General features: G+C 44.0%; 2 protein-coding genes across 6 annotated transcripts in view; both read right to left on the bottom strand.

Moving 5' to 3' along the window:
• Positions 1-544: 544 nt before the first annotated feature.
• On the bottom strand, positions 545-16,928 carry LOC311250110 (prolyl 4-hydroxylase subunit alpha-1-like). Of its 3 annotated transcripts, none has more exons than XM_084341642.1 (15): positions 16,687-16,928; positions 15,504-15,587; positions 13,747-13,843; positions 12,643-12,794; positions 12,403-12,540; positions 11,886-12,140; positions 11,488-11,672; positions 11,237-11,413; positions 8,264-8,334; positions 6,854-6,953; positions 6,706-6,759; positions 6,351-6,416; positions 6,198-6,266; positions 3,592-3,688; positions 545-3,432 (listed from the first exon to the last, which is right to left on the bottom strand). In XM_084341642.1, exons 2-15 carry the CDS (start codon positions 15,580-15,582, stop codon positions 3,362-3,364), a joined length of 1,611 nt encoding a protein of 536 aa, XP_084197768.1. In that variant the 5' UTR covers positions 15,583-15,587; positions 16,687-16,928; the 3' UTR covers positions 545-3,361. The 3 variants fall into 3 exon arrangements, with proteins under 3 accessions (XP_084197768.1, XP_084197767.1, XP_084197769.1); XM_084341641.1 differs by lacking the exon at positions 8,264-8,334 and adding an exon at positions 9,623-9,693 and having other exon boundaries at positions 16,687-16,927; XM_084341643.1 differs by lacking the exons at positions 545-3,432; positions 3,592-3,688; positions 8,264-8,334 and adding exons at positions 3,695-4,665; positions 9,623-9,693.
• Positions 16,929-18,300: 1,372 nt separating this feature from the next.
• The window catches only part of rab40b (RAB40B, member RAS oncogene family), a 20,152-nt gene continuing 10,454 nt past the window's right edge, over positions 18,301-27,998 (bottom strand). For 2 of the 3 annotated variants that reach the window (XM_084342969.1, XM_084342971.1), the window contains 4 exons: positions 27,796-27,856; positions 26,437-26,514; positions 21,202-21,424; positions 18,301-19,745 (listed from right to left, as the gene is read on the bottom strand). In XM_084342969.1, coding sequence (XP_084199095.1) covers positions 19,447-19,745; positions 21,202-21,424; positions 26,437-26,514; positions 27,796-27,856 — 661 coding nt within the window. In that variant the 3' untranslated portion in view covers positions 18,301-19,446. The remainder of the gene's footprint in view (positions 19,746-21,201; positions 21,425-26,436; positions 26,515-27,795; positions 27,857-27,998) is intronic. The other variant, XM_084342970.1, reaches the window with a different exon arrangement.

Below are 27,998 nucleotides of genomic sequence, written 5' to 3'. Positions count from 1 at the left end.
AGCTAACACTGACGTTGGCCTGTTGGAGAAGCTAACACTGATGTTAGCCCGTTGGAGAAGCTAACACTGACGTTGGCCTGTTGGAGAAGCTAACACTGATGTTAGCCTGTTGGAGAAGCTAACACTGATGTTAGTCTGTTGGAGAAGCTAACACTGATGTTAGCCCGTTGGAGAAGCTAACACTGATGTTGGCCTGTTGGAGAAGCTAACACTGATGTTAGCCCGTTGGAGAAGCTAACACTGACGTTGGCCTGTTGGAGAAGCTAACACTGATGTTGGCCTGTTGGAGAAGCTAACACTGATGTTGGCCCGTTGGAGAAGCTAACACTGATGTTAGCCTGTTGGAGAAGCTAACACTGATGTTAGCCCGTTGGAGATGCTAACACTGATGTTAGTCTGTTGGAGAAGCTAACACTGACGTTGGCCTGTTGGAGAAGCTAACACTGATGTTAGCCTGTTGGAGAAGCTAACACTGATGTTAGCTGATGTATTTAAGTAGATTCCACATTGTTGTAAATATACTTTAGTGACATATGAGTCCGTGTTGCAGCAGTACTTTATATTTTATTTATTGTGAACATATTTTACAGACTCAGACATCTTCAGTTACATTCTTTGAACAACACAGTCACTTCAGTCACACACAAACAGGAGTGTACCGTCCACACGTCTCTTTGCGTTAGATGAAGCTGTGCTGTGTGAGGCGGACATGTTTTGTGCAGCAGTGAAACAGACCTGAGGTCAGTGACTCAGTGGAGGTCATGTTAAAACAACACTCACTTGTCTGCATGTGTGTTGAGTGAGTTAATGGTCACCGTCCACACTGTAAGAAATGAGTCCACAGTCCTCCTTCAGTGCAACAGTGAGGCTTCACAGAGTTATTTAACTCTTACAGAGTTTCTGTCTTTGGTGCAAAACTCCTTCTTTGTATTTTTATTGTTGCTGAGGGACGAAGTTACGCCTGTTTTCTGTCTAAACTTCACTGGTGTAAAACATTTTGCTCCATTATTTCACATTACTAAGTGACTTACTTATGAATTATGACCACCGCCAGGGAGGTAATGTTTTCACCCACGTCTGTTGGTTTGTGATCTGGATTACACAAAAACTACTGAACAGATTTCCTCTGAACTTGGATGGAGGATGTGTCTCAGCCCAGAACAGACCTCACTAACTTTTGATGTGGATCAAGTTTTTTCAGTAAGTAATAAATGAATCTACATGGAAAAAACAGCCATATTTATGAAGCTGGTAACTACAAGTGAGAACAATTTGATGTGGATCAAAACAAAAATCCAGATCAAGAGGATTTAATATATTTTATCTGATGCTAGAACAGGCCTGATTGAATTAAAGCAGACTGTTGAGCCTTTGCGGAGGTATGCACTCTACTGAGTGCCAATCTAGTTTGAAAATGTAAATATACTTGCCAGGTCATAAACCTTTAACATAAATCTTTACAAATCCAGATGTGAGTCTAACAACAGCATAACCATCAGTGCTATTGCTTTTTAAAGGGGCGCAAAGTAGTTTTGGAGAAGAAATTCAAACTTAGAATTGTAATATTTACATTATTATTATTATTATTATTATTATTATTATTATTATTATTATATTAACACAAACTCAAACTTTAATGTTGGCTTCTTGTAGGGAAACGTATAGATCAAATACATCTGCAGCAGGCTAATGTAGGACTAGACTGATAAAATTCAGACTTACTGAGTTTTCAGAAATCATTTCTTCCCCAAAACTACAGAATGCTCCTTTAAATTGAATCGAATCGCGATCTTAAAATCAAATTGCGGATTCAAACAGAAATAAAACAAAGTGTTCTTGTTCAGCCGTCGTCATTTTACAGTTATTAATCTGACGCAGACACGAAAAGATTCATCACCTCGTCAACAAGCAAACAGCCGAGTGTGAAAACATAAACAGGGTTAAAATGTTTCTTTGCTCATACCGCTGTTGTCCACAGGGGGCGACACAAACAACAAAAAGGAAAGTTCTTGTAGCCGCTTCAAATGTTAAAGTAACTAGTAACTGAAGCTGTCAGGTAACTGTAACAGAGTAAAAGGTAAAATAACCCTAGCGTGTAGCTAACATCTGTACAGCGACACATTCGAGCCTGTTGGGAGTGAAAAATAAAGCAGTGACGGAGTGACTTCACCCTGTACATCTGACTGTAATCTGATTACCCTGTTAACAGGAACTACAGAAGGTGTGACAGTGCGGAGAGCAGCGGCTTTAAAGACAACAAGATGTTTAAGGTGGAGCGTCGCTAACAGTGGAGTGAAGCTTTGAAGAACACAGTGACATCAGACCGACATCAGCTGATCATCAGCATTGATCACCTTCTTTTATCCACAGCTCCATTAATGTTACATTCATTTGAAAAGCCAAACCTTTAAAACACCTGTGACTTCTTAAAGCCCTCTAAATTGATTTAAACATTAATATTAAATACTTGACGAATCTAGTTTGAGGTGTTAATTATTGATATTGTATTGATCGTTTTTATTCAGTATTCATGCAGGTGAAGAGAATCTGGGTCAGACATTTATATTTCATAAAGAACATTATTCAATTATTATTAAAATGTGCAACCTCAGGGTTTTTCCCCCAAATGTGTGATTAATGAAAGGGTAATTAATTTTTAAGGGTTTTCTGCGTGGATTAAATGACTAATAAATAAATAAATAAAATAAAGTAACAAGTGCTCCGTAACTTGAACCTGTAGTTTATTCTATACTTTGTAATTCACGGTGCAACTGAAGGGTTTCCAAATTCGGTGTTTGTTAAGTGATCAATAAATGAAGTGTAACATATGACGGTATTTTTAAGGAATCATAGTCTGTAGTTTAAAGGAGCAGTCTGTAGTTTTGTTAAAGAAATGTTAACGAGCAGAGAAACAAACTAAATAATCAACCTCTCTTTGTCTTCATGACTGAATAAACAAACTGACCTTAAAGGACAACACAATTTATACTGCTTTACTCTGTTTATATGTGGCGGACCCTGCCACCTCACTACTGGGACTTGATTTTCCTCAGAGAACAGCTCGTTTATTCACTGATGGACAAAAGTTTGTATTATCACCTCATTAATATTGTAGATATTAAAATTCTCAGTTTGAATTTCTACTACAAAACCACATAGTGCCCCTTTAATATCTGAAGCTTTGATGCTGATTATCGGCTTTTAAAAAAGGAGTTTTCAGTGGAAACACACACACACATAAAAATAAATGTGTCAGATCACATGTGCAGCCTCAGGTTCAGCAGCTTGAAGACTGATGGCTGAGGAGGAGGAGCAGGAGCAGGAGGAGCAGGAGCAGGAGCAGGAGGAGGAGCGGTGGTCGTCAGTCCGTCTCCTGGAGGCCACAGCGCCTCCTGAACTCCTGCCCTCGTTCATGGATCCATTTATTGGAAACTGCAGACGGACAGAAGAAGAACAGATTTGTAAAACTGCCTCAAACTGTTGTAAAAACAACCATCACCAGCTGAGATATCTCCACCATCACTAAGCGGTCAGCAGCGCTGGAAGAAGCTCAGTGTAGAAAAACTCTCTCAGTGGAGAGAAAGTACTCACCCCACTTGTTGCCGACTAGAACGGGACAGGCAGCGTGTCTGGTCCGATAGTCTCCTTCTCCACTGGGGTACAGGTTGTACCAGAACACCGCCGTCCCCTGGTGACACACAGGAACAAACCATCAGTGCAGTAATCTATTACTTTATTGACACATAATTCACTGCTATTAAGGGCCAAGAACGACAACTTGAACTTGAACCACGTGAGCATCAACAAGAGGGTTGGAAATTAGCAGCGACGTCCCGCCCAGGGTTTCCTCCAGGATTTTTTAAAACCGTCTGCCCGGGTGAAAGAGGGGGGGTGACGACGACAACATGAATTTTGAAATGTGAAATTATGACTATTTCAAACTGAATGTTTTTCTAGATACATTATTAACTATAGTGTTTCCGGTACATGAATTGAAAAGATTCATTGAAAATAGGATCTTGCAGAAAATGACCTGGGCGTTACCTCAGCTAACGTTGTGTCGCGCTGTTCAAAACATGTTTCTGAAACGTAACACATTTCCTCTATCAATAGAAAATTAAGTTTTACAGTTAAAAATTAATCTACAACAAAATAATCTCTCTCTACTGTACGACATGACTCAACATGCTTTATTAGGCCTGAAGTAATCTCTCTTCAACAAGTGTCAGTGGTACAACACCAAAATAAAAATAAGAATCTCTCTGAAAAAATGACAGAAATAATGCGTATCCTGTATTAACCAATCAATAACACATTTATCCCGACTCAGGTGTTTTCTGTAGCCTAATCCATCTACAACATTAGGTCGTTTTCACGGGTTTCAACAAAACTGTATCAAATATAACCGAGCTCAGGTACAGGGCCGGAGCCGACGTTCGGCAGACTCCACATGCATCTCACTGCTTCCTTCTCTCTCCTCTCCTCCTGTCTCTGTCCCTTCAGCCTCTTCGTCTCTCTCCTGTCTCTGTCCCTTCAGCCTCTTCGTCTCTCTCCTGTCTCTGTCCCTTCAGCCTCTTCGTCTCTCTCCTGTCTCTGTCCCTTCAGCCTCTTCGTCTCTCTCCTGTCTCTGTCCCTTCAGCCTCTTCGTCTCTCTCCTGTCTCGTCCTGTGTTGAATTTTTAAAATGAAAAGTCTAAGTACGGTATACTGCTGAGTCATGATTACTATAATTTGACCTAATACTTTAATGCCATGTTTAGTCACATTATTACTTATCCATCCAAGTATTTAAATTCAGCCTTCTTTTCTCCTGGTCCTTATTTTAAACAAAGTCAAAATCAATAATTATCGATATCGACTGATATGAAACACTTACATCGTAATACATTTCTCAGCCGTATCGCCCAGCCCTAGCATGAAATGACACTCGTGACGTGACGGCACTTCACACTCCACATGACGTGATTATAAAGTCCAGGGCACAAAAATCTGTCTGGAGCCACAAAACATATTTGCGTATTATAATGAAGGCAACGGCCTAAAAAGTGTAATATAGCCAATCAAGATTATTAGTAGGCCTAAATGAGCATGATGTGGCAACTCTGGAGTGGGCTGGTAATGCCCGTAAGGTACTTGAACTTTTCATTTCCATCTCAACGATGCCATGTTTTGGTGCATTTATGAAACGAAGGAACTAACCTACAATAAATGGAAACAGAGAAGCAATACAGAAGTATTAACGCAGGCCTCCTTAAGTCCTCCCTGTGTGTGAAAATACACAAAATAAAAAGTAGCCTCGTTTGAGGCTGATGAATAAAAGCAATCAACCCTCGGGACTGAGCATAAAACACAATGATATGAGCTCAGGATTAATCACAACTCGATGGAACAGAAGCAATTCTGCGTGTAGGCAGCGCATTTACTGTCAGAGGATGTAAGAAACACTGTCGGCCTAAAACAGCGACGACGATAAAAAAAACAAGGGAGAAACGAATCCACAGGGATCCGATGCAGAGAGGCAGAAGAGCCGCAGGTTGCTGATCCCTGATGCAGTGTCTCAGTCGAGGGTTAGTCGGCCGCAGTGACGACAGTAACCTGCCTCCAGACGGCTCAGTTAGAGGAGATGAGCATACTAAGTATTTCCCTCATGTTGATCTCGTTTCACTATTTTTCACATGTTGCCACACGAAGCTGACGGTCAAAAGAAGAAAGCGGCTGCTAGATTTTTCTCAAGGGTTTGTCTCAAACTGCTCGCTGCAGCTTACTGCTGTCCGCTGAACAGAACCAGAGCCACACGGTTCTACTGGATTCATTAAAGAGGCACTGTGTCATTTTTTTGAGAAGAAATTCAAACTGAGAATTTTAATATTTACATTAATGAGGTGATAAGACAAACTGCTTCCATCAGTGAATAAACGAGCTGTTCTCAGAGGACAATAAGGTCCAGAACACTGTCTGAAGCTAGAGAGGTGGCAGGGTCCGCCACATATAAACAAAGTAAAACAGTATAAACTGTGTTGTCCTTTAAGGTCAGTTTGTTTATGGTCGGTGAAGATCTTTCTCTGCTCATTAGCATTTCTTCACCTTTACAGATGAGAGGAAGAGGACGTGGCTCTGAAGACAGTTTGTCAGGCAACATGATGTTTGTATGTCGGCAGGTCAATCTAACAATCAGCAGTCATTTGAAGTGAACTGTACCTTTCTGGGCCAGACAGAAGCTCCTATGTCAGTAAAGACTGTAGCGCCCCCTGCCTGTACGTCGCTCATCTGCAGCATGAAGGAGGAGACAGTTTATCATCCAACTTCAGAGTTTCAAAATAAGAGCGGAAACACAGAGCGACGACTACTGACGTAAAGCAGCCAGGTGGCGATTCGGTTTCCTGTCCCCAACTCTTCAAAAGCATCTGGTTCATCTTTCTGAAAACACACAACAAACAAAACACACGTGTGAAGTAACTGGTGACTAAAGCTGTCAGACACATGTAGCTGAGTATGAAGCAGATGTAGTAACTGACATGAACTGAAAAACGATGCTGCTGTTTCTAAATGTGATTAAATCCCTGCAGGTTCATTATTATTTAGCAGCTCATTGATGGTGTCACGATCACATGTGGCTGCACTGTTCAAGTGTCTGCATACTTTTGGCCATGAAGGTATGAAATCAGCTTCCTCCAACTAAAAGTGAAGTTTAAAAGTGTTTATTTACCCGTCCAAAGTCAAAGTGAGGCTCATACTGTCCCCCGACACCATAGTTAGCCACCTGCACAGACAGATTACCAACATTATGGAAATACACTGGATTAAATAAGAGTTTGAACCTTGAATTGTGTCTTGTGAGCTCGATAATCACTTACCTGCAGGTCCTCGGCGGTGGAGACGTCCAGGCCAGTGAGGTCCTCGATCCTCTGGTTGATCTTGTCCACCACCGGATGTTCGAACGCTCCGAGCCAAGCACTGAGAGAGGAGAGAGGAGGAGACCGTCTCACTGTCCGTCCCCGCACTGACGGCTCATTTATGCTCAGCGTCAGATACTGATACTCCAAAACCTGTGACCGGGACTGGACTCAGACCGGGACTGGACTCAGACCGGACTCAACTCAGACCGGACTGAACTCAGACCGGGACAGAACTCAGACCGGACTGGACTCAGACCGGACTGGACTCAGACCGGGACTGGACTCAGACCGGGACAGAACTCAGACCGGGACTGAACTCAGACCGGACTGAACTCAGACCGGGACTGGACTCAGACCGGGACAGAACTCGAAGAGTCGAGTTATTGATCACTGAAGATTCACTGAGCAAAGCAGCAACAAACGAAACAGAGTGAGGAGGGAAACAGGAAGACGAGATCGTATCAGAAACACCTCAGCTTCAACACAAACAGCTAGAACATCAGAAGTCATGTTGCTCCGGGATCATCACTTAACTTTGACCAAAACTGTTTCCGGATCAGTGAGTGGCGTGAAGGACTCACCGAGGAGGTTTGGAGGAGGTTTTTAAAAAAAAAGTCTAACACGTGTTGGAAGGGACAGCTTCTCCCACGTTTCCTGATACATTTCCAGAACCTCAAAACTATGACGTTACAAAATAAAAGTGGTGGATGTTTTCACCGTTTGTTGGTTTGTGAACAAACTGAACTGATTCTCGCAGCCCAGAACAGACCTCATCAACTTTTGGTGCTGGTCCAGATAAAGAGACAGAACCAGGAGTTACGTCTCTTTCGTTAACATCGTGAGACAGGACGTTTTTACACCTTTTGGTTAATTTTTCAGGGAATAATGATCCGAAAAAGGGTCTTGATGAAGGGGTTTGCAGGTGGGTGGCATCTGTGAGGGACAACAATTTGAAGCTAGTAGATTTATTTGTTTTATCCGACATTAGATTGAGCCTTGGTGAAGGTATGCACTCTACTGAGTGCCATTCTAGTTAGAGGACTATAGCAGACCTACTTATTTTTAGTTATGTGTATTTAATAAACTGGAAACTGGGTTTAAAATCTGCTTACATCTACATTATAATGTGTTAAAAACATGTATAAACATGTTTAAACTGCTTATAAAGCTGCTAAACTTAAGATTTACAGACTGATTCAGAGGCCTGCAGAGGTTAAACATATGTACACTATCTCACATTGAAAAAATACTCAACTTGGAGAAAGTGTTTTGTACATATTAGAATATTTTTGCCTTTTTTTAGGATTAATTTTTTAATCTTTAATCATCTGGTGAGCCCTCGGTGCCACGCTGCCGTCCAGCTCTTACCTCTTGGAGACTCTGTAATGGGCCGTGGTCAGTTTGCCTGTCTGAGGGTCATGCACCGTCGCACGTCTGAGCTATCTCACCAATCACATTACAGTTACAGAGAGAGAGACAGAGAGACAGAAAGAGAGAGAGACAGGTCACTGGCTGACACGGAGATGCTGCAGTCGTGGAGACAACAGGAGCTTCAGGACAGAAAGTTCAGGCACGATACTCGTACTACACTGTAAAAATACTCCGTTACAGGTTAAAGTGTGCAGGAGGCTGGATTAGCCCCTCCGGAGGGTCGTCAGATGACTACAGAAGAAAAACGAACAATTCTGATATTTGAATCTATTTCCAGTTTCTTTCAGGACTTCAGTGAAACCTTGTGGGTGAAATGTCTCTACAACAACCAAAGTAACTGAGTTAAATGTGGTTTGTTGACGTGCTGAAGCCGTCGGTCACGTCTCCTGCTGCCTCTCGGACAAACGGAGATAACGAGAGGCAGACAGAAAGCTTTGAGCCCGTTTCCTCCTCAGACAGAAAGACAGGCAGCTGTTTTTCCTTGGCGAGAGCAGGAAATCTGAAAATCACATTTTTAAACTCCACAGTACATGTTTTTAGTTTCTCCATTCAGAGGTTTCTATAGATTAATTATTTGGTGAACTGACAGAATATCAAATCAAAATTCTCAGTTTGAAGTTTCTCTGGTGTTTCTACTTCTCTCTGCTTTGGGTCATCTTAAAAAGGAGTGTAAAGATTCAATGATATGAATCAGAAGTCGTTTTTAAACATGAACTTCAATGTGGCGTCCTGCACCGATGTCATTACTCTCAGTGCTGCCCTCAGTGTGCTTTCTAAATGACATCTGTCTTTTGCCATGAAATAACAGATACTTTATGAGGTTTTATGGAAACAGCTAACTAGATGTTATAATGGACAATCAATGACTACATGAAACAAACGATATGTCCTGTATTAAATTGTCCCATTGTCAAAAAAGTTGAAAACATATTTTCTGTCAGTCGATTATTCGATTTCTTTCAGCTGTTCTTGTATAAACTGTTGACAGGTTTAATTTACAACAAAACATGACATCTTTTGAGTGTAAAAATATGAATCTTTACAGTAACTAGTCGCTAAAGCTGTCAGATAAATGTAGTGGAGTAAAAAGTACAACATTTAGAGTAGAGAGTGACAGTAAACATACTGTATTTTCCTGCTCTTACCAGGACAGCAGCTGACACAGAGGGGGAGGACATGTTGGGGGACACAGGGGGGGAGGACATGTTGGTCGGGGGACACAGGGGGGGAGGACATGTTGGGGGACACGGGGGGAGGGCAGGAGGGTGAGGGTCTCCCTGCAGACGTCCCTCTTACCTCTTACTGATGCGGTAGTGGGCCGTCTCCAGCACGCCGGTTAGCGGGTTGGAGATGGTGGCTCGACGCAGCTGTGGAGCCAATCGGCCGACAGTTACAGGGAGACACACACCAACCCCCCCGACACACACACACACACATCCATACTGACATTCTGTGTGTGTGTGTGTGTGTGTGTGTGTGTGTGTGTGTGTGTGTGTGTGTGAGCGCTTCAGATGTTCAACATGACAAGTGGTGGAAGAAGTACTCAAGTACAAGTACTGTGATACCACATGGTAGTAACAGTACAGTAGTAGAGTCACCTTCATGTAGTAACAGCACAGTGAAATACTCACGTTAAGTACAAGTACCTGAGCGTTGTACGTGTGCAGTAATTGAGTAAATGTACTCAGTTACTTTCCACCACTGCTCTGTTTGTTCAGTAGATGTTTTAATGTTTCAACCTGCAGCAGAAAACATGTTTCTTCACGTCAGCTGATGATCACATGACTTTAATGTGAACTGATCAGAGTTTATTGTAAACATTCTGCTTACAGGTCGATTTCCTTATTGATACCTGATCATACAGAGTGAAGACATGATGCACGTGACTCAGGTGAGCTAAAGCTCCACCGTTTAACAGGTTTACTAGTGAACTGGTTCTCAAACCAATAAAATTATGAAAAGCGAATATTTGTTGTACTTTTTTTTCTTTCTTTGCCAAAGACAAAGCGTGCTACCCCTGCCCGTGTGGAGTTAACGTTAATCTAACAGGATATTTACTCTCTGTAACAGGACGCTCAGCACTCGTGTATTCGGGGTCAAAAACATGGCGTTGCTGGAACTTTCCACCTTCTACTTGAAATAATCATCTTACATTACTTTTGACGTTATAACTACAACTGATGTCATCTGTCTTTGTGAATTGTTCTTGACGCCCTCCCCATAGATTAATGTGCTGATAATCAGCTCACAGAAGTTACAAACAGAGAAATGTTTCCCTCCAACAGATCTTCAAAGCAGAAACAGAGAGAAACATGGTGACATGAAGCGGTGACAGTCTGCTGTGTAACCTCATGTTGCTCTGCTGCAGGGCTGTGACAGTGAACGCCCCCTCACACAACAATGGACACGGACACATTCACTGTAAGCACGCTAAAGTGCTAAAAGCTACACATCAACAATTAGCATGTTAGCATGCTTAACTGTAAGCATGTTAAAGGTTCCCTGTGGCGTTTATATTATAAATAAAGTTCTGTTCAAAATCAGTAAAATCACATTGTGTGTATACTTGAGGTCTGACAGATGTGCTGAGTGATGATTTTATGAGATGTTAAGCTAGCTAATTAAGCTAATGTTAGCCTCATGAGCTGGTTGTAAATGCTGTGTCCAACCGACAGGTCACGATGTCATGCTAACAGACTGATCAGTGTTAAACGTGCATGGTTTACATCCATGTTTGCTTGCTAGCATCTCCGTCTTCTTTCTGAGCTTTCTTAGCATATTGCTACATATGTTAGCATGTCAACACCAACAGCAGCTGCTGATCAGTAGATTTATGTGAAACTCCTCAGGGATCCTTCAACAGAAGCAAACGGGTTTGATCACTGAGGGTGAGCTGATGTGTTGACTCACCCTGGGTTTGGCCAGCTCTTTGACCTTCTCCATCTCCTTGTCCGACACGACGTTCAGGTATCGTACGATGCGGGGGCGGTCCCACTCGTCTTCCTGCTTCACGGGACCGATCACGTATTTCGGGTGGCGATTGTTGTCGAAGTAACGGCAGAAGAGGCGGCTCTGCCTGCGAGGAGTCTGACAGAACAGACCAGCAGGATGACTTTGATGAAATTCAGCAGATGTGTGTGAAAGTGTTTCTCTCTCCTCACCATCCTGAGGCCCTCGCCGCGACACAGCTGTTCGTACTTCTTCCTCTCAGGCAGGTAATCGTCAGGTCGACCCTTCCTCTGCGTCCCCTCAGTCTGTGCCTCCTCGCTCGCCCCCATCTTCTCCTGTTTCGCCAGCTGATACTCAAAGTACTTCAGGTTCCCGTTTGCTCGCTGGTGCGTCGGATCTTAACAGGAAGAATTATAATCCAGGTCAAACCGAAGGCCAGAAGGAACAGACGTTCTGTCATCTACTAGTGAAAATCATGTGACATGACTAGTTACAAGAAAATACCTAAAAGAGTTTAGGAAAACTTCGGGAGGCTTTTGTGCTGACTAAGCTTTTAACTCATACTGACAGGACTGTTCTCTCTCTCTGCTGAGTGCTTCGTGTTACTGACCGAGCTCCAGCAGCCTCTTTGTGAAGTCCAGCGACCTCTCCAGGTCCCCCTGCTGGTAGACGGAGTAGCTCAGGTAGTCCAGGATGGTGACGGCGTCCACGGTGCTGGACATCTCTCCCTCATCCAGCTGCTTCAGGGCCTGAAGCATCCACAGCTCCGTGTGGTAGTAGTCTGCCTCCGAGTACGCCACCTTCCCGAGGTCGTAGCAGTCGTCCACAGCCAGGACGCTCCGGTGGGAGGTGGCCAAGGACGAGCCTGGGCAGAAAACAATAAACAACAAACTGAGCCATGTTTTCATCTTTGAGAGCAAACGGACACTGACTGAATACTTCAGACTGTTCAGGGGGAGGAGAAAATGACTGGATTTTCAGTTTTGGTTTGTGCAAATAATATTATGTTTTTCAAAATCTCTTATTTGCTAAATATTGACCCTAAAAGAAGTCATTTAAATTTTCTAACTGCTACAAAAATTAATCAGACGTCCCCGGTGACGTCCCAGCCTCGTGGCTGTGCTGACCTGGCAGCTGTCCGGTGGAGATGGTACCGGTGTCCAGCTGGTAGGTGTCCTGCAGCCTCATCAGAGCTTTGGCAGCGCCGGTCTGATCGTCATCGTTGGGGAAGTACTGCCTCTGGATGGTGAGGTTAGAGATGAACACTGAAACACCACAGAAGAAGAACATAACGCAGGATCAGTTTGAGTTGCTGTCTGAACCTGATCTGTGTGTGTGTGTGTGTGTGTGTGTGTGTGTGTGTGTACCTTCAGACATGTCAGTGAGCACCAGGCTCTCCAGCTCCCCCCACTCTGTGTTGAGTCTCTTCATCAGTTTAAAGGCGTTCACTGGGTGTCCCAGGAAACCCTCGGGGTCCTGAGTGGCTGCTGCAGAGAGGACGTCCAGTTTGTCCGCCCACCTGGACACACACACACACACACACACACACACACACACACACACACACACACACACACACATTATAAAACAGGGCAGTGCTTGTAGTGATCTGTTAGTGCAACTGGACTTCTTGGGTCTGCAGCCACACAAAACTGAGCTTCTCAGCTCAGATGATGTTTCAGTAAAACTTTTGTTTAGTGAGTACAACAACACAACTTTTCCCCAGAGGCATCAAACACTCAGACTGCAGACTGAAACCAGAGGCTGCAGGTCACATACACAACATATCGGATCTCAAGTGTTCAGCTCTCTTTCCGTCAGTTCACACCGAATAATACAAACATTGTACAATAACCCACTGACGAACAGACTCCATGTTTCTACTCAAAGACAGAAAGAAGTTCATGTAGAACATTTGCTGAATTCACAAGAAGGAACAAATCAGTCAGAATTAGTCAGAGACAGAGTTTCACACAGTTTATAAAGTGTCTCCAACTCAACAACTCACTAAACTGACACATTTGTTAAGGGAGTCTGGGGACAAAGAAGTAGCCTATACTGGTTACTGTTTAGTGTGTTTGTAAAATGTGACATGTTTAGATCAATAAAATGTTCATAAATTGAGTGTAAATGGTGAAATCAGTGTAAACAGTGTGTTCAAACAGCTGCTAAATGTTGGCAGGTAAGACTTTAGCACTTTAGACACAGAAGCAGACAGGCTGGTACAGCCATGCTGCCACAAACTGACACTTTTTACACGGAAACAAACAACTGACTGTTTTCATTTAATGCTGAAGTTACAAGAAGGAGACAATGATTCAGAGTCTGTCAGGGACAGAGTTTCACTACGTTACAAAGTTTGTTTTAACTCAACAACTCTTAAAATCACTACATTTGTTAAGGGAGTCTGGTGATACTGTTTAAAATACCAGCTGATCGGTCGGGGTCCAATGTGTCGTCTGATCTCTCACTTTTTAATCTGCTCCAGTTTGCTCTCCTCCGCTCTGATGTAGTCCTTCAGAGAGTTGACCAGGTCCTTCTCTGTGAACAGCAGGTCAGTCATGTGACCTGAACACAGACAGCAAAATTACATTAAAGGGCCAGTTCACCCAAATCACAAATAACATTTATGGGTCTGCAGCTAACAGTTATTGGCCGCGTTTCCCAGATTCGCTAAGAAGCTCTTAAGTGCTAAGATCTTCTTAGGAGCGCTCTTAAGAACGCTGTGAAAGAAGGATGTGTTTCCCAGAGTCGCTCTCAGCTTAAGAAGATCTTTCACTAAGAAGGAAATGTAAGATCGAGCTGACCCACTCTTAACAGCCTTCTTAGCGACCGAATGCTCAGTGATCAAGCGCGTCAGGGAAATTTATATCCTCCACTTTGCGAAATAATAAAACAATGCTCAGTGTTGAAATGCGCTCATAGCTGCGGGCCACTGCCGCAAGAAAAAAAAATAGAAAATGGTAGATGAAAAAAAACCTTTTTATTGAATTACACGTTTAAGTTTTCCGCAACATCTGCATATATGAGTTTATAGTACTACACATAAAAAAAACAACAACCCTGTGGCATTTCACAGATATCAAGGGAACAGATGTATTAAACTCAGCTGAACCTCATCCAGAGAGGCTTCCCCTGCTACTCTGCGTTGCCAAAGTCCGCGCGTGTGAGAAACCACGGCTGCAATACAGCACATTCTCCCTGCGACCCAACAGCGTCGCCGTGCGCGAAGCCAGACGGTTTACATAAATGCATACGTGCGTCAGCACTTCTCCCCACTGGACGTGCTGTCAGACCGGGCTGTCCAGGCAAAGTACCGGCTGCCCCGTGCGGAGATCCAACGGCCGTTGGATCTCTTTGCTTGGACAGCCCGGTCTGACAGCGCACACACACACACACACACACACACACACACACTTATGCGCTGATAAAGAGGTGGGTGATCGATTTGCCTGGCATCGATTGATTCAGCACAGCAGCAGCGCGGTGGACAGCTCCCATTAAGAGCTTCTTCAGAAGCTTCTTTGGCTTGATCTTCAGGTTCTCCTAAGAAGGCAGTTAAGAACGCGTCTGGGAAACACCCGTATCTTAGCGCTCCTTCTTAGCCGAACCCTTCTTAAGTCCTTAAGAACGATCGAATCTGGGAAACGCGGCCATTTTCAGTAAGTGGTATATGATATGATAAGAAACAATGTATAAATATATATTGCAATTATTGTGACATTTATCAGGATTTTGCAGTGATGAATGTAACCAAGTACATTTTATCAAGTACAGTACCCAAAGAAATACTGATTATCAAAATTATTACTACCAATCAATTTTCAGTCAATCAACTTGTCGATCAGTTGTTTCAGGTGCACTCTCCTCTGCGTGGTATCAATACATGCTTTGGTTTGTCTGGATTTCTGCCTGCAGACAAACCCAAAGCAGGTCTGAGGAGATGTTTTTGTACTTTCAGTACCTGAAAGATGTGAGTCCCTCTCTTTCTTTGAAACACACAGTTCAGTCCTCTTTGGTTTGATGGAGAAAAGACTTTGGTTTTGTTTTTATTTAACTTAAAAAGAAACCACGACGGCGTCTCCGAAACAGACTTGAAGACGGCTGAAGAACAAATGCAGCAGTTTTCTGATGTTTCTCAGCCTTTTCTTTTATTAATTCATATCCACAGAGGAAGCGGGGGAGGAAGATGTCCGAATGAACAGAAGGAAAACAAAAAAGTACTCACCGATGGAGGTGAAGAAGTCATTGTGAGCCGAGGAGCTGGTGAAGAGGAGGATGTGGATCACGAACCAGCAGAGAGCCATCCAGCCTACACCGGACACAAACAGAAGGATGGCTCCTGATGTAAAATCTGGGTTTTGTCAGTTGTACAGCTTGTGTGATGGAGGGACAGATCGCATGTGACTGCCTGAGTTTAGACGACATTCAACTTCTGTGTTTCAATTAAAAAAAAGGTTCACGAGGAAAATAACTGTATTTTCAAAAGCAAGTTATTGACAAAGAGTTTGAATTAAGCCTACACAATTTATCTGCGACTATTTTGATATTGAATTAACTGAATGAAAGGTAATCTGCCTCCAGTGATGTCACTTGGTGGCCGAGTTGCATTGTGGGTAATGTAGGAAGCAGGTTCTGAACAGACAGTAGAAAGTGAGGATTAAAGAGGTGATATCTGGTTCTGCTGTATTGATTCTGATCATTGTGAACGGTCCATAATGGGTCCAACGGTGTTATAGGAGTGCAATGGTAGACCAGTGACCTACATTACCCACAATGCAAGTCAGCCACTGAATGACATCACTGGAGGCAGTTGATCAGATTACATGCAGCTTCATCTGCAGCCACAAAAGGCTTTTTACCTCAGCACTCCCCAACGCCTGTGAACCGCTTCAATGTGTAAATTAGTAATAAACCTTTAACTTAACTTAACTTAACTTCTGTATCACTTCGTTAACTGTCTGCTCCTGCAAACTGAACATGGTTATCCACCTCAAAGACTCCGGATGTGATTATTTCTGTCGTTTGTCGCATCATGACTGAATTAAATCAGATTCTTGGGTCGTGCACTGAGCTGGGTGCAACTTTAACATGACACCGACCTAAAAACACTGATCATGAAGACAAGACAGGGCAGCAGCGAGACCCGGTGCCCTGTCCAGGACTGTCTCATCCTGCCGGGGGGCTCCAGGCCGCACGGACAGGGAAAATGCAAATACAAGGTTAGAAACGACAAGCTAACCTGTGATGTAACGTGACGTGAGCCCCGCTGTCCCCTGGGCAGCCTGTAGTGAAGTGTCCCACAGCCCGAGAAACTTCTAGAGCCACTCGAGACCTGCAAGCTAGCTTAGCTTCACTTCCTTCATCGAGCTAAAACGGGCAGAAACAAGACAAGACGGGAGTGTTTTTACCGTATTTGTCCCTGGAAGCTTCTGGAAAAACAGGAAATCCCTCTCAGGTTTCAGACGCAGTCCACAAAACCCACAGAATCCCTCCAGAGCCGAGCTCGCAGCAAGAAACACAACAACGTCTTCTTCTCCTCCTGCGCTTCTTCCAAGATGGCGGCGAGCGGTGCTGTAGCGCCACTCGCTGGACGGGAGCGGCACCGTCCCCTCGGTCACCGAACACGAGCTCGGTTCTCACTGGACTTTATATGTTACACAGACGATGTTCCGACATGTTAGTCAGGTTCACTGTATCATTTGGGGGGATTTGCTAAACTACACATTTTTGTATAAGGAGTCAGAAAACCGATGTTTGCATTTGTAAAACTTTATTTGTAATATCTCGGCTTCTGGATCAACTGGAGTGATGAGTGTAACTGCTAAACCCGCATTTCAGGGTCAGAGGATCCAACGGTGCTACAGCTTTACCACATCAACCCATAGACGCACAAGTGGGTCACAAAGGACCCGGTGTGGTTGTTTCCTTGCAACATCATTGTAATGAAAAGTTGTTCGCATTTAGGCTAAAACTCCATGTTCCTCTGAAACATGTTCGTTTATCATCCCATTGAAATAATCCGCAAAAAAACTACACATCACGAGCAGCTGGTCAGATAACTGGTCCTTTTACTGCCAACAGTGAGTTCTGACCTCTGTCTCTGTCTCCCTCTCTGTCTGTCTCCCCCTCTGTCTCTCTCTGTCTGTCTCTCTCTCTGTCTCCCCCTCTGTCTCTCTCTCTGTCTCTCTCTGTCTGTCTCCCTCTCTGTCTCTCTCTGTCTCCCCCCTCTCTCTCTCCCCCTCTGTCTCTCTCCCCCTCTCTGTCTGTCTCTCTCTCCCCCCCCCTCTCCCCCTCTCTGTCTCTCTCTGTCTCTGTCTCTCTCTCTGTCTGTCTCTCTCTCCCCCCCCCTCTCTGTCTCTCCCCCCCCCCCTCTCTCTCTCCCCCTCTGTCTCCCCCCTCTCTGTCTCCCCCCTCTCTGTCTCTCTCCCCCTCTGTCTCTCTCTCCCCCCCTCTCTGTCTCTCTCTCTCTCTCTCTGTCTCTCTCTGTCTCTCTCTCTGTCTCTCTCTGTCTCTCCCCCTCTCTGTCTCTCTCTGTCTCCCCCTCTCTGTCTCTCTCTCCCTGTCTCTCCCCCCCCTCTCTGTCTCTCTCTGTCTCCCCCCTCTCTGTCTCTCTCTCTCTCTGTCTCTCTCTGTCTCCCCCCTCTCTGTCTCTCCCCCCTTCTCTGTCTCCCCCCTCTCTCTGTCTCTCTCTCCCCCTCTGTCTCTCTCTCTCTCCCCCTCTCTGTCTCCCCCCTCTCTCTCTCCCTCTCTCTCTCCCCCTCTCTGTCTCTCTCTGTCTCCCCCCTCTCTGTCTCTCTCTCCCTCTCTGTCTCCCTCTCCCTGTCTCTCCCCCCCTCTCTGTCTCTCTCTGTCTCCCCCCTCTCTGTCTCTGTCTCTGGTCCTCCTCGAAGCTGCTGAAGAGAAATGCTGAACCTCCATAGTAAAGACTTCACCTGTCTCTCAGGTGTGGGAGGAGGTGAACTGCTCCTGTGAAGGATCACTGAGCTGTTGGACTCTGCTGACCCTCCACAGACCACAGACACTGACGCTGCGCAGACTTTATTGTAAAGGTGCTTCTTATTAAACATTGATAAACTGTGACCAGGTCCAAACCCAACAGAACCTCCATCATTACAAACAGTCATATTTACAACACGTACAAATATTGTACACAAACTGCAGCTGTGAGTGCGTCTGAAGGCCGTGAAGCAGCAAACACTGTACAGGTGTGTGTGTGTGTGTGTGTGTGTGTGTGTGTGTGTGTGTGTGTGTGTGTGCCGTCCTGAGGATGAAGCTGCTCCGCTGTGAACACAACAGCAGAAACACAACAGCAGAAACACAACAGTGATCAGATCAGTCGAACCTCTGAATCTCAGCACGTTTCTACAGTAACGTCAGAATATGTTGAGAAAACGATTTAAACACGTTGAGATTCAGTGTAAAGTTTGTTTTTTCATAATTAAAAAAAGTTAGAAATTTAGAGAAAAACATTTTTCTAGAAGGAAAAGTTTCATTATGTGTTAAAAAAACTTTTTTTACAGAGTAAAATATTAAAATACTTATTGAGTTAGGAAGTAAATAAATAAACATAGTGACGGTCTAATGATTTTGCAATTATTTAAGAAAATATTGACTTTTTGAGGAGAACAACGTCTTCAAGTCATAATTTTAAGAGAAAAAGAAAAAACACTGAAAAAAAGTTCAAACTTAAGTTTCATGTTGAAGTTTTACTTCTTCTCAACATATCATGACGCTTTCTTGTACATTTGTATTTTATTCTCATAATATTACACTATTTTTTGTATTTCTTCTCGAGACTGATGATTTTCCAGGTCGGATCAGTGTCTCTGACTGTGTCTGTCTCTGTCCCGCTGATGACCTGATGACTGCTGGTTTAGAAACATGGCGGCTGCAGAGACAAGCCGTCCTCGCTCCATTGTTTTGACGCCTACACACGTTTGTCCCGTGGACGTGATGTCACTTCCTGTCCGATTGTCCACATGAAATAAGAAAATAGGTTAAACAAGAAAATCAACCCAGAAATGTACAAACGTGATGAAACAGATGTGAAACTGGTCCACGTCCTGTTTGTCTCTGTGAGTGAAGACAGAAGGTTTCATGTTTTAATGTTCAGCTTCAGCGCCGTGTGTTCAGGTGACGGTGCGTTCACGGACACGTCCTCTCAGCTGTTAGGATATCTTACAGCTGTTCCTGCAGCTCTGTGCAGAAGGGCTGAGAGGCGGCGGCCGGATCAGTTTGGGTTTTTTCAGCAGCGCCCCTCCGGTCCTCTTGGTGGCGGCGTGGTGAGCGGCGGCGTTGGCGGTGACAGAGTAGGAGCGTCCGTGCATCATGCGAGCGTTGAGGCCGTTGGCCATGGAGAAGGACTTCAGGTGGGACGTGAGCGCCAGCGGGAGGGGAAGCTTATCGACCAGGTGGACCGGAGTGCACGAGACGATGGAGCGACAGCACAGGTCCTGAAGACTCAACACTGAGGGACAGACAGGCAGAGAGACAGACAGGCAGGCAGAGAGACAGACAGGCAGAGAGACAGACAGACAGGCAGAGAGACAGACAGGCAGAGAGACAGAGAGACAGACAGACAGGCAGAGAGACAGACAGACAGAGAGACAGACAGGCAGAGAGACAGAGAGACAGACAGGCAGAGAGACAGAGAGACAGACAGGCAGATAGACAGACAGACAGACAGACAGGCAGAGAGACAGACAGACAGAGAGACAGACAGGCAGAGAGACAGAGAGACAGACAGGCAGGCAGAGAGACAGACAGGCAGAGAGACAGAGAGACAGACAGGCAGATAGACAGACAGACAGACAGGCAGAGAGACAGACAGACAGAGAGACAGACAGACAGACAGACAGAGAGACAGACAGGCAGAGAGACAGACAGGCAGAGAGACAGAGAGACAGACAGACAGACAGGCAGAGAGACAGAGAGACAGGCAGACACAGAGACAGACAGGCAGAGAGACAGACAGACAGAGAGACAGACAGGCAGGCAGAGAGACAGAGAGACAGGCAGACACAGAGACAGACAGGCAGAGAGACAGACAGACAGAGAGACAGACAGGCAGGCAGAGAGACAGAGAGACAGACAGAGAGACAGAGAGACAGACAGAGAGACAGTACTGATTAGATCTCTCTGTGATAACTGACTGGACTCTTGCTCAGCTGTGCTGTGTGTCAGTGTCCAGCAGAGGGCAGCACAGACCTGACCTGAGCAGGTGAGAGGGAGACGAGTGGACCAATCACAGAGGGACTTCATTCATGAGACATGATGTCATCAACAAATAGTCCAGCACATAATAACCACACACATCCTGTTTGTCAGCCTCAGACAGGGTTATAAAAGTACTCGAGTACATGACATTAAATGTACTTGAGTATCAAAAGTACCAGTAAAAGTAACTGATCATATTACATGTATGTGTAAACTGTGTACTATTGATTATCAGAATCTCTGTTTGTAATCCAATTACTGATAATGTTGTGCTGATGCAGCATGTAAAGTAATCTGTAAAGTAACTAGTAACTAAAGTTATCAATAAATGTAGTGGAGTGGAAGTATGAAGTAGCAGTAAATGGAAATACTCAAGTAAAGTACAAGTACCTCATAATAATACCGAAATGCAGTACCCTTTGGACCTGTGGGGTGGGTTACTTTAGGAGGGAGCCATGCTAGCTGTTTCCCTCTGTTTCCAGTCTTTATGCTAAGCTAAGCTAATTTTGGAAAAATCACCAACTGTCATTTTTACATTTCTGTTTAAACAAACGACATAAAAAGGTTCAAATCAGTGAGACTGTGTCAGGAGGCCTGACCGATGAGGTCACCATCACCACCATCATCACCATCACCACCATCATCACCATCACCACCATCATCATCATCACCACCATCATCATCATCACCACGGCGTGCTGACCGACCTTTGTTGGGTCTCCACAGTCGCTCCATGCCGTGCCTCATGAGGACGATGCGAGCGAGCTCCGTGAACGACTCGGTGATGTTGAAGTTGCACAGCGGGCTGACCTCGAAGAAGGTGACACCCAGCTTCTCTGCGTACGCCTGTGCCTGCTCCGTGGTCACCTGACGCTTGTAGGCCAGGTGGAGACGGTTCCCCACCAGGATCTTGGGCACCCCCGGGGCATGCTGGGTAAACAGGAAATAGAGGATTGTGACAGTTTGAAGATGTTAGTCCACGAGTCTCATGTTTCAAACCAACAACATGTCTGACTTCCTGTCTGTGGCTGTCAGCTCTCAGCCCATTGGTTCCTCCTGAAGACAAACACCTCACACATGAACAGTTTTATGAAACAGCTGCTCACTGCTCAGGAGGAAACACTGAAGCTGTTGGGGACTATTTTCAGCAGCGTATTAATCCACAATTGGTGCTTTAGTGCATTATTGTGGCAGCAGGACGGTGTGTGTGTGTGTGTGTGTGTGTGTGTGTGTGTGTGTGTGTGTGTGTGTGAGTGACTGAGGAGATACATTCAGAGTTGGTTTGAGTCTGAACATGAAGAAGAACTCACATGTTTTCTGTCACCACTGACCTCAAAGTGTGAAAGAAAAATGAACAAAACTCTTTGACTTAAATCGACAGATTTCTGCAGGGACCCTGGTGCAGACGATGTGTGTGACTTAAACGTGTGAACAGTAAGTAATGTGCATCACTTCAGATGTGACCATTAAACACACACACACTGACTGATTGATAAGAATTTTGTACTACATGTAGAAGAATGTGAATTGATGTTACACAGCCCTCTTGAGAGAGACTGTTGGGTGTGAACTGTGACCTATAGCTTGTGACCTCTTCTATGACCTTGTTTTATTACTTGTTTTGAAACTTGTTTTATGACCTAAGTAAGGAACCGACAGACACTGAAGGTAAACATCCTCCTCTCTGTAGGAAGGCTTGAATCAGCATTTGTTATAGTGATGACACACCCAGAGTGAGAGAGAGAGATAAATACCCTGATTTCCTCTTTAGACAGGGAGTCTTCACTTTGTAACTGATCTGCGTGTTGCTCTGTGAATGCTCCTCTTGTACAAGATTAAAACCCTTGTTTGAACTTTGAGCTGACTCCGATCTCCTTCCTCCAGTTCTAAATGAACGCAGAATTATTTTAACAAACTTTGGCGCCCAACATGGGGCCCCAACATCTGTCTCTCTCTCCACACCAGAGGACCTGAAGACCTTGCAAGGCAGAGTTAAAGACTCTTGGAAAGACCTCCACCGCAGGGCTCCTAAAGCCTCGTTTGGTAAGGGAGGCCAGGTCCCCTGGAGAGTGGGACAGTGACGGGGCTAACCAGAGGGGAGACGGACCAGCCAGGCAAACATTGAGTCAGGGGCTCAATTCATCAAAAAGGGTAAGAATTAATTTCTTCATTTCTTGGGAGATCAGGGATCTCTTATAATTTGGATATAAATTTAGGAAAATCTAGTCAGGGACTAGGGAGAGCAGGTATCTCTTAATTGGAAAAATGAATAAATGAAAAATTTTAGAAAATCTAGTCAGGGACTAGGGAGAGCTGGTATCTCTTAATTGGAAAAAGCAAGTCAGGGACTTGGGAGAACAAATTATCTCTTAGAAAACTGTCTTTGGAAGGACAAAGTTTAAATTAATCCCTTAGGCCTGAGTAAACAAAAAGACGTCAGGGTTAGAGTCCCTATAGAAGTGAGGGTTCGAGTCCCCACAGGAAAAAGTGAGGGTTCGAGTCCCCACAGGAAAAGAAATGAAAAGACCGGTAGAATAAAATATAACGTTGAAATAAAACTACAAATTAAAAAAAAACAAAAACAAAAACAAAAGAAAAAACAAAGGGATCAAAATGGGAAATTGTAAAAGTTGTTGTAAATGTTGTTGTGAACCTGACGAGGTTCAATATGAAGGAGATGTAAAACGGATGGGCCAAAGAGCACCAGATAGTGTAAAATATATAAAGAAGTGGGAAAAGAAGTATGGGTTTAGAGGAAAGTTACAGGTAGAAGAGTGTAGAGAATTGGTAGAAAAAATAGAGGCAAAGTCAAAAGGAAGTAAGAAGAGACAGAACAAAGAAGGTTTCACACAAGCGAAGGCATGGTTAAATGAGGCAGAAGCAAGAAAGAGAGGAATGCAGAAGCAGAAAGAAAAGGAAGTGAGACAACGAAAAGAAGAAAGGGAGAAAAGAGAAGTTGAAGAAAGGAAAAGACAGGAAGAAAAAGAGAAAAAGGAAAAGGAAAAAGATTTTGGAGGTAATAAACTTTATCCTGTTTTGTACTCCAACCGAGATAAACAGGAAGATGACGATTATGTGCCTCTGGGTCTCCATCCCAATCCTCCGCCGTACTCAATCCTCAACTACCGCCACCTCCTGCCGCAGCCGCAGCCGCAGCTCCAATTCCTCCCCCTCCCTCTCTCTCTGCACCTACTCTCTCCACTCCTACACCGACAGAAAGGGCCTTAGGAAGTCCAAAGACAACAAGGTCGGGTAAGTGGTATGATGTTTATAACCCTATTCCCATGCCTATACTCTCTCCTCCAAAGGAGTCAGTGAGTTTAAATATTGAAATAGAAGAATCGTATCCGCTGATAGAAATGCCTAACCCGAGAGCTGGGGATGGGCAAGATGCAACAATCAGAGTGTATAGAGCATGGACAGAGGGTGACGTGAAAGACGCAGCATGTGGCTTTCCACACCCGAGGGAAAACACAGGAGAGTTTAGGGAACAATTTGAACGATTGTGTGAAAGTTTCCAGCTGAACACCTTAGAGGCAGAAAGAGTACTAAGGTGCATGGTAAAGCAAGATTGGTGTTTGATTAAAGGAGCATGGGATCCATTCCGTAATAACACTACCATACCACATGGAGATGCTCAATGGACTGCCGAGTTAATGCTTTGGTCCAAAGAATAATAACTCATTATCAGGGAAGAGCAGACTATAGTAAAATAGCACGGTGTGTACAAGATACAGATGAAGGTGTGTTAATCTACCTAGAAAGACTGAAAGTAGTGTTTGCAGCAAATAGTGGTATGCAACAGGATAATGCTGACAATGGTCCCTACAATATGCAGTTGAAAAATGCATTCCTGAATGGAATGAAGCCAGAGATCACACAGTTTGTAAAGAAGCACCTAATAGGTGTTGGAACAGCTGGGATACAAGCTACGACTGACCATGCAGTGCACGCAGAGAACGTACTGAAAGAAAAGAAAGCCAAGAAAGGTGGAATAAAGGCAGGTGAAGTATTTGTCATGGATGATGATGATGATGAAAATTATGCTAATACATTTGCTGATGTGTATTTCCGAGGCAATGTCAACCGTGGAGGCTGGAGAGGAAGAGGAGTAGGAGGAGGACGGGGAGGATGGAGAATTGAAGGAGATGAGAGCTGCTATAATTGTGGACATTGGGCTTGAGAATGCAGAGCTCCAAAGGGCAGAGGTCAAGGAGGCTGGTGGGGAAGTGGTCAAGGAGGCTGGGAGGAGGAGGACCCAGACGAGAGAATGATTTACCAGCATGAATAAATCAGGTCATGCACAAACACACACGTATACACATACACATCGAGACACAGAAGATGAGGAAGAAGTATGTCAGCTAGAAAGTGGTGAAGTATCTTTAAAGCATGAATAAAAAACCTGATAGTCACCTTGTTAGTTGATAGTCATAAAACTGTTTCCTATGCCTACACATTTTAAGAGACATGTAAAATAGCTTACATGGGAATACCCATGTCTCAACAGGAGGGATGGTATCCATAATACATTTCAAAACTATGAAACATAACAATACAACACCTGATGGCAGCACCACTAAGGTATTGGATGGATTAACCTCCCTATCCGTAGAATTAGCTGAAAATTATGGGTTCGATGATGCTCTGACAGAATGGTGACAGGACATATTTGGAAAATGGGCAGGTTTTATAAAAGTTGATGATGTTATCTGTAGTTGTGATGATTGCTATTCTAATCACTTGTGGATGTTGTTCTATCCTTGTTTGAGAGGACTGTTACAGAGACTCATTGACACCGCTGTGACCAAAACGACGATGCTGTATGAAAGGGTCCCCACCATCGACAACCGAGGGGACTACGAGTGCACAGCACAAGAATATCTTACATTTGATTTGACAGATGATGATTTATATGGTAACCTGTTTGATGAAGACAAGGACACAACAGTTTAAAGAATGATTGCTGTTTAAGTGTTTATTCTACTGATTATGATAAAACTACAGAGAAAATCTAACAAAGTTGTAGCCTTTTGAATTGGCTAACTAGAGCCACGTAGGAGAAAAATACGCACAGTATTTGTGAATACTGTACATATTGAAAATAACCCCATTTCTTTTATTCTTTACGTGCAAGGAGTAGCTTAGTTAGGTAGGGACAGGTCCATATCCAAGTACGATGGGTTGACCAGCTTGGTGAGGATGCTTAGGTTTTGTTTTAGGGGTAACATTGTAGTAAAAAGTTTTTGAACTTATGTTTATTCTTATAACTTCTATGCCATGATGAATGGAGTACCTGTGTGTGGTTGCCGGGGCAGCGGAACCGTGAGAGAGTTTCCCTATCTAGAAGAATAATGGTAAACTAGAATGTTTTGAACTGCCTGATAGGGTTTTCGCTCTCACACTCCACAAAATTCATGTAATAATTATGCTTAAAATCAGCATAAACAGGAGGGATATGTGATGAGAATTTTGTACTACATGTGGAAGAATGTGAATTGATGTTACACAGCCCTCTTGAGAGAGACTGTTGGGTGTGAACTGTGACCTGTAGCTTATGACCTCTTCTATGACCTTGTTTTATTACTTGTTTTGAAACTTGTTTTATGACCTAAGTAAGGAACCGACAGACACTGAAGGTAAACATCCTCCTCTCTGTAGGAAGGCTTGAATCAGCATTTGTTATAGTGATGACACACCCAGAGTGAGAGAGAGAGATAAATACCCTGATTTCCTCTTTAGACAGGGAGTCTTCACTTTGTAACTGATCTGCGTGTCGCTCTGTGAATGCTCCTCTTGTACAAGGTTAAAACCCTTGTTTGAACTTTGAGCTGACTCCGATCTCCTTCCTCCAGTTCTAAATGAACGCAGAATTATTTTAACAGACTGATTGATTGATTGATTGATTGATTGATTGATTGATTGATTGATCGATCACTGACCTCGTCTATCTCTTTGATCCACCTGTCGATTCCATCAAATGACCAGCGGTTGGTGATGTCGTACACCAGAATCACTCCCTGAAGAGGAAACGTAACTTTAACCAAATATAAATGATTGTGACAAATATTCATTCTCACGTTTCCACTCAGATGTTTTTAAAAGCAAATATTTTGTTTTCATACACCTTTAAAGGGACAGTTCACCCAGAAACACTCATCATCTCCTCCTGATGATATAAAGTCAGGCTCAGTCCTGATGATATAAAGTCAGGCTCAGTCATCATCTCCTCCTGATGATATAAAGTCAGGCTCAGTCATCATCTCCTCCTGATGATATAAAGTCAGGCTCAGCCATCGTCTCCTCCTGATGATATAAAGTCAGGCTCAGTCATCATCTCCTCCTGATGATATAAAGTCAGGCTCAGTCATCATCTCCTCCTGATGATATAAAGTCAGGCTCAGTCCTGATGATATAAAGTCAGGCTCAGCCATCATCTCCTCCTGATGATATAGAGTCAGGCTCAGTCATCATCTCCTCCTGATGATATAAAGTCAGGCTCAGTCATCGTCTCCTCCTGATGATATAAAGTCAGACTCAGTCATCGTCTCCTCCTGATGATATAAAGTCAGGCTCAGCCATCATCTCCTCCTGATGATATAGTCAGGCTCAGTCCTGATGATATAAAGTCAGGCTCAGCCATCATCTCGTCCTGATGATATAAAGTCAGGCTCAGTCCTGATGATATAAAGTCAGGCTCAGTCATCATCTCCTCCTGATGATATAGGCTGATGTCAGACTTGGAACAGATGTCTTCACTGCTGAGAGCTATCGCAGCTGTGCGACTACAACTGCTTCACCTCAGAGAAACAAACCACGGACAGGAAGACGTGACGCTCAGGTAACGTCTCCGAAGAGTCGACTGACCTGAACTGAGGACAACAGATCAAACCTGCAGTCATGTTATTCTTGCTATTGCAATTTTGTCTTGTTTGCTACTAAAACAATTAGCTGATTAACATTCATGTGCAGCTGTCCTGTTGTAATAAATCATTTAAGTCATTTTTAAGCAAAAAGCCAAACGTTAATAAGTCGTAGCGGCAGAAAATGGTGAAAAATGAACATTATAGTTTCCCAGAGCTCAACTAAACGCCTGATGAGTGATGACAACAACACAGCTTCCTTCAGAGAACAGTGGGATGAATCTCTGCTGCGTCTGTCTGAGGTCACAACAAGGCTAAGCCATCAGTAAACCAACTTCAGCTAACGTTACAGGGAACAGAGTTAACATTAGCCGTGCTAACATTAGCCGTGCTAACATCGACATGGCGACCTGGAGACTTCTGCTGACAGACACGTACCTGTGCTCCTCTGGAATAAGACCTGAAAATAGTGCAGAATCGTCCCTGGCCCGACGTGTCCCTGAAACAACACACAGGGTCAGAGGTCAGGGTCAGAGGTCAGGGTCAGAGGTTAGGCTACTTCACACAAACACTAACATTTATACTGACACACTTAACAAGATGAAGTGCAGACGGCTGATGGTTGTGTGAGGTTGTGTTCC

Source organism: Pagrus pagrus (assembly GCF_965226575.1).
Source record: "Pagrus pagrus genome assembly, chromosome: 21".
NCBI lineage: Eukaryota > Metazoa > Chordata > Actinopteri > Spariformes > Sparidae > Pagrus > Pagrus pagrus.
Note: the sequence above shows the minus strand (reverse complement) of the source record. Positions and strands in the feature narration are given on the sequence as shown.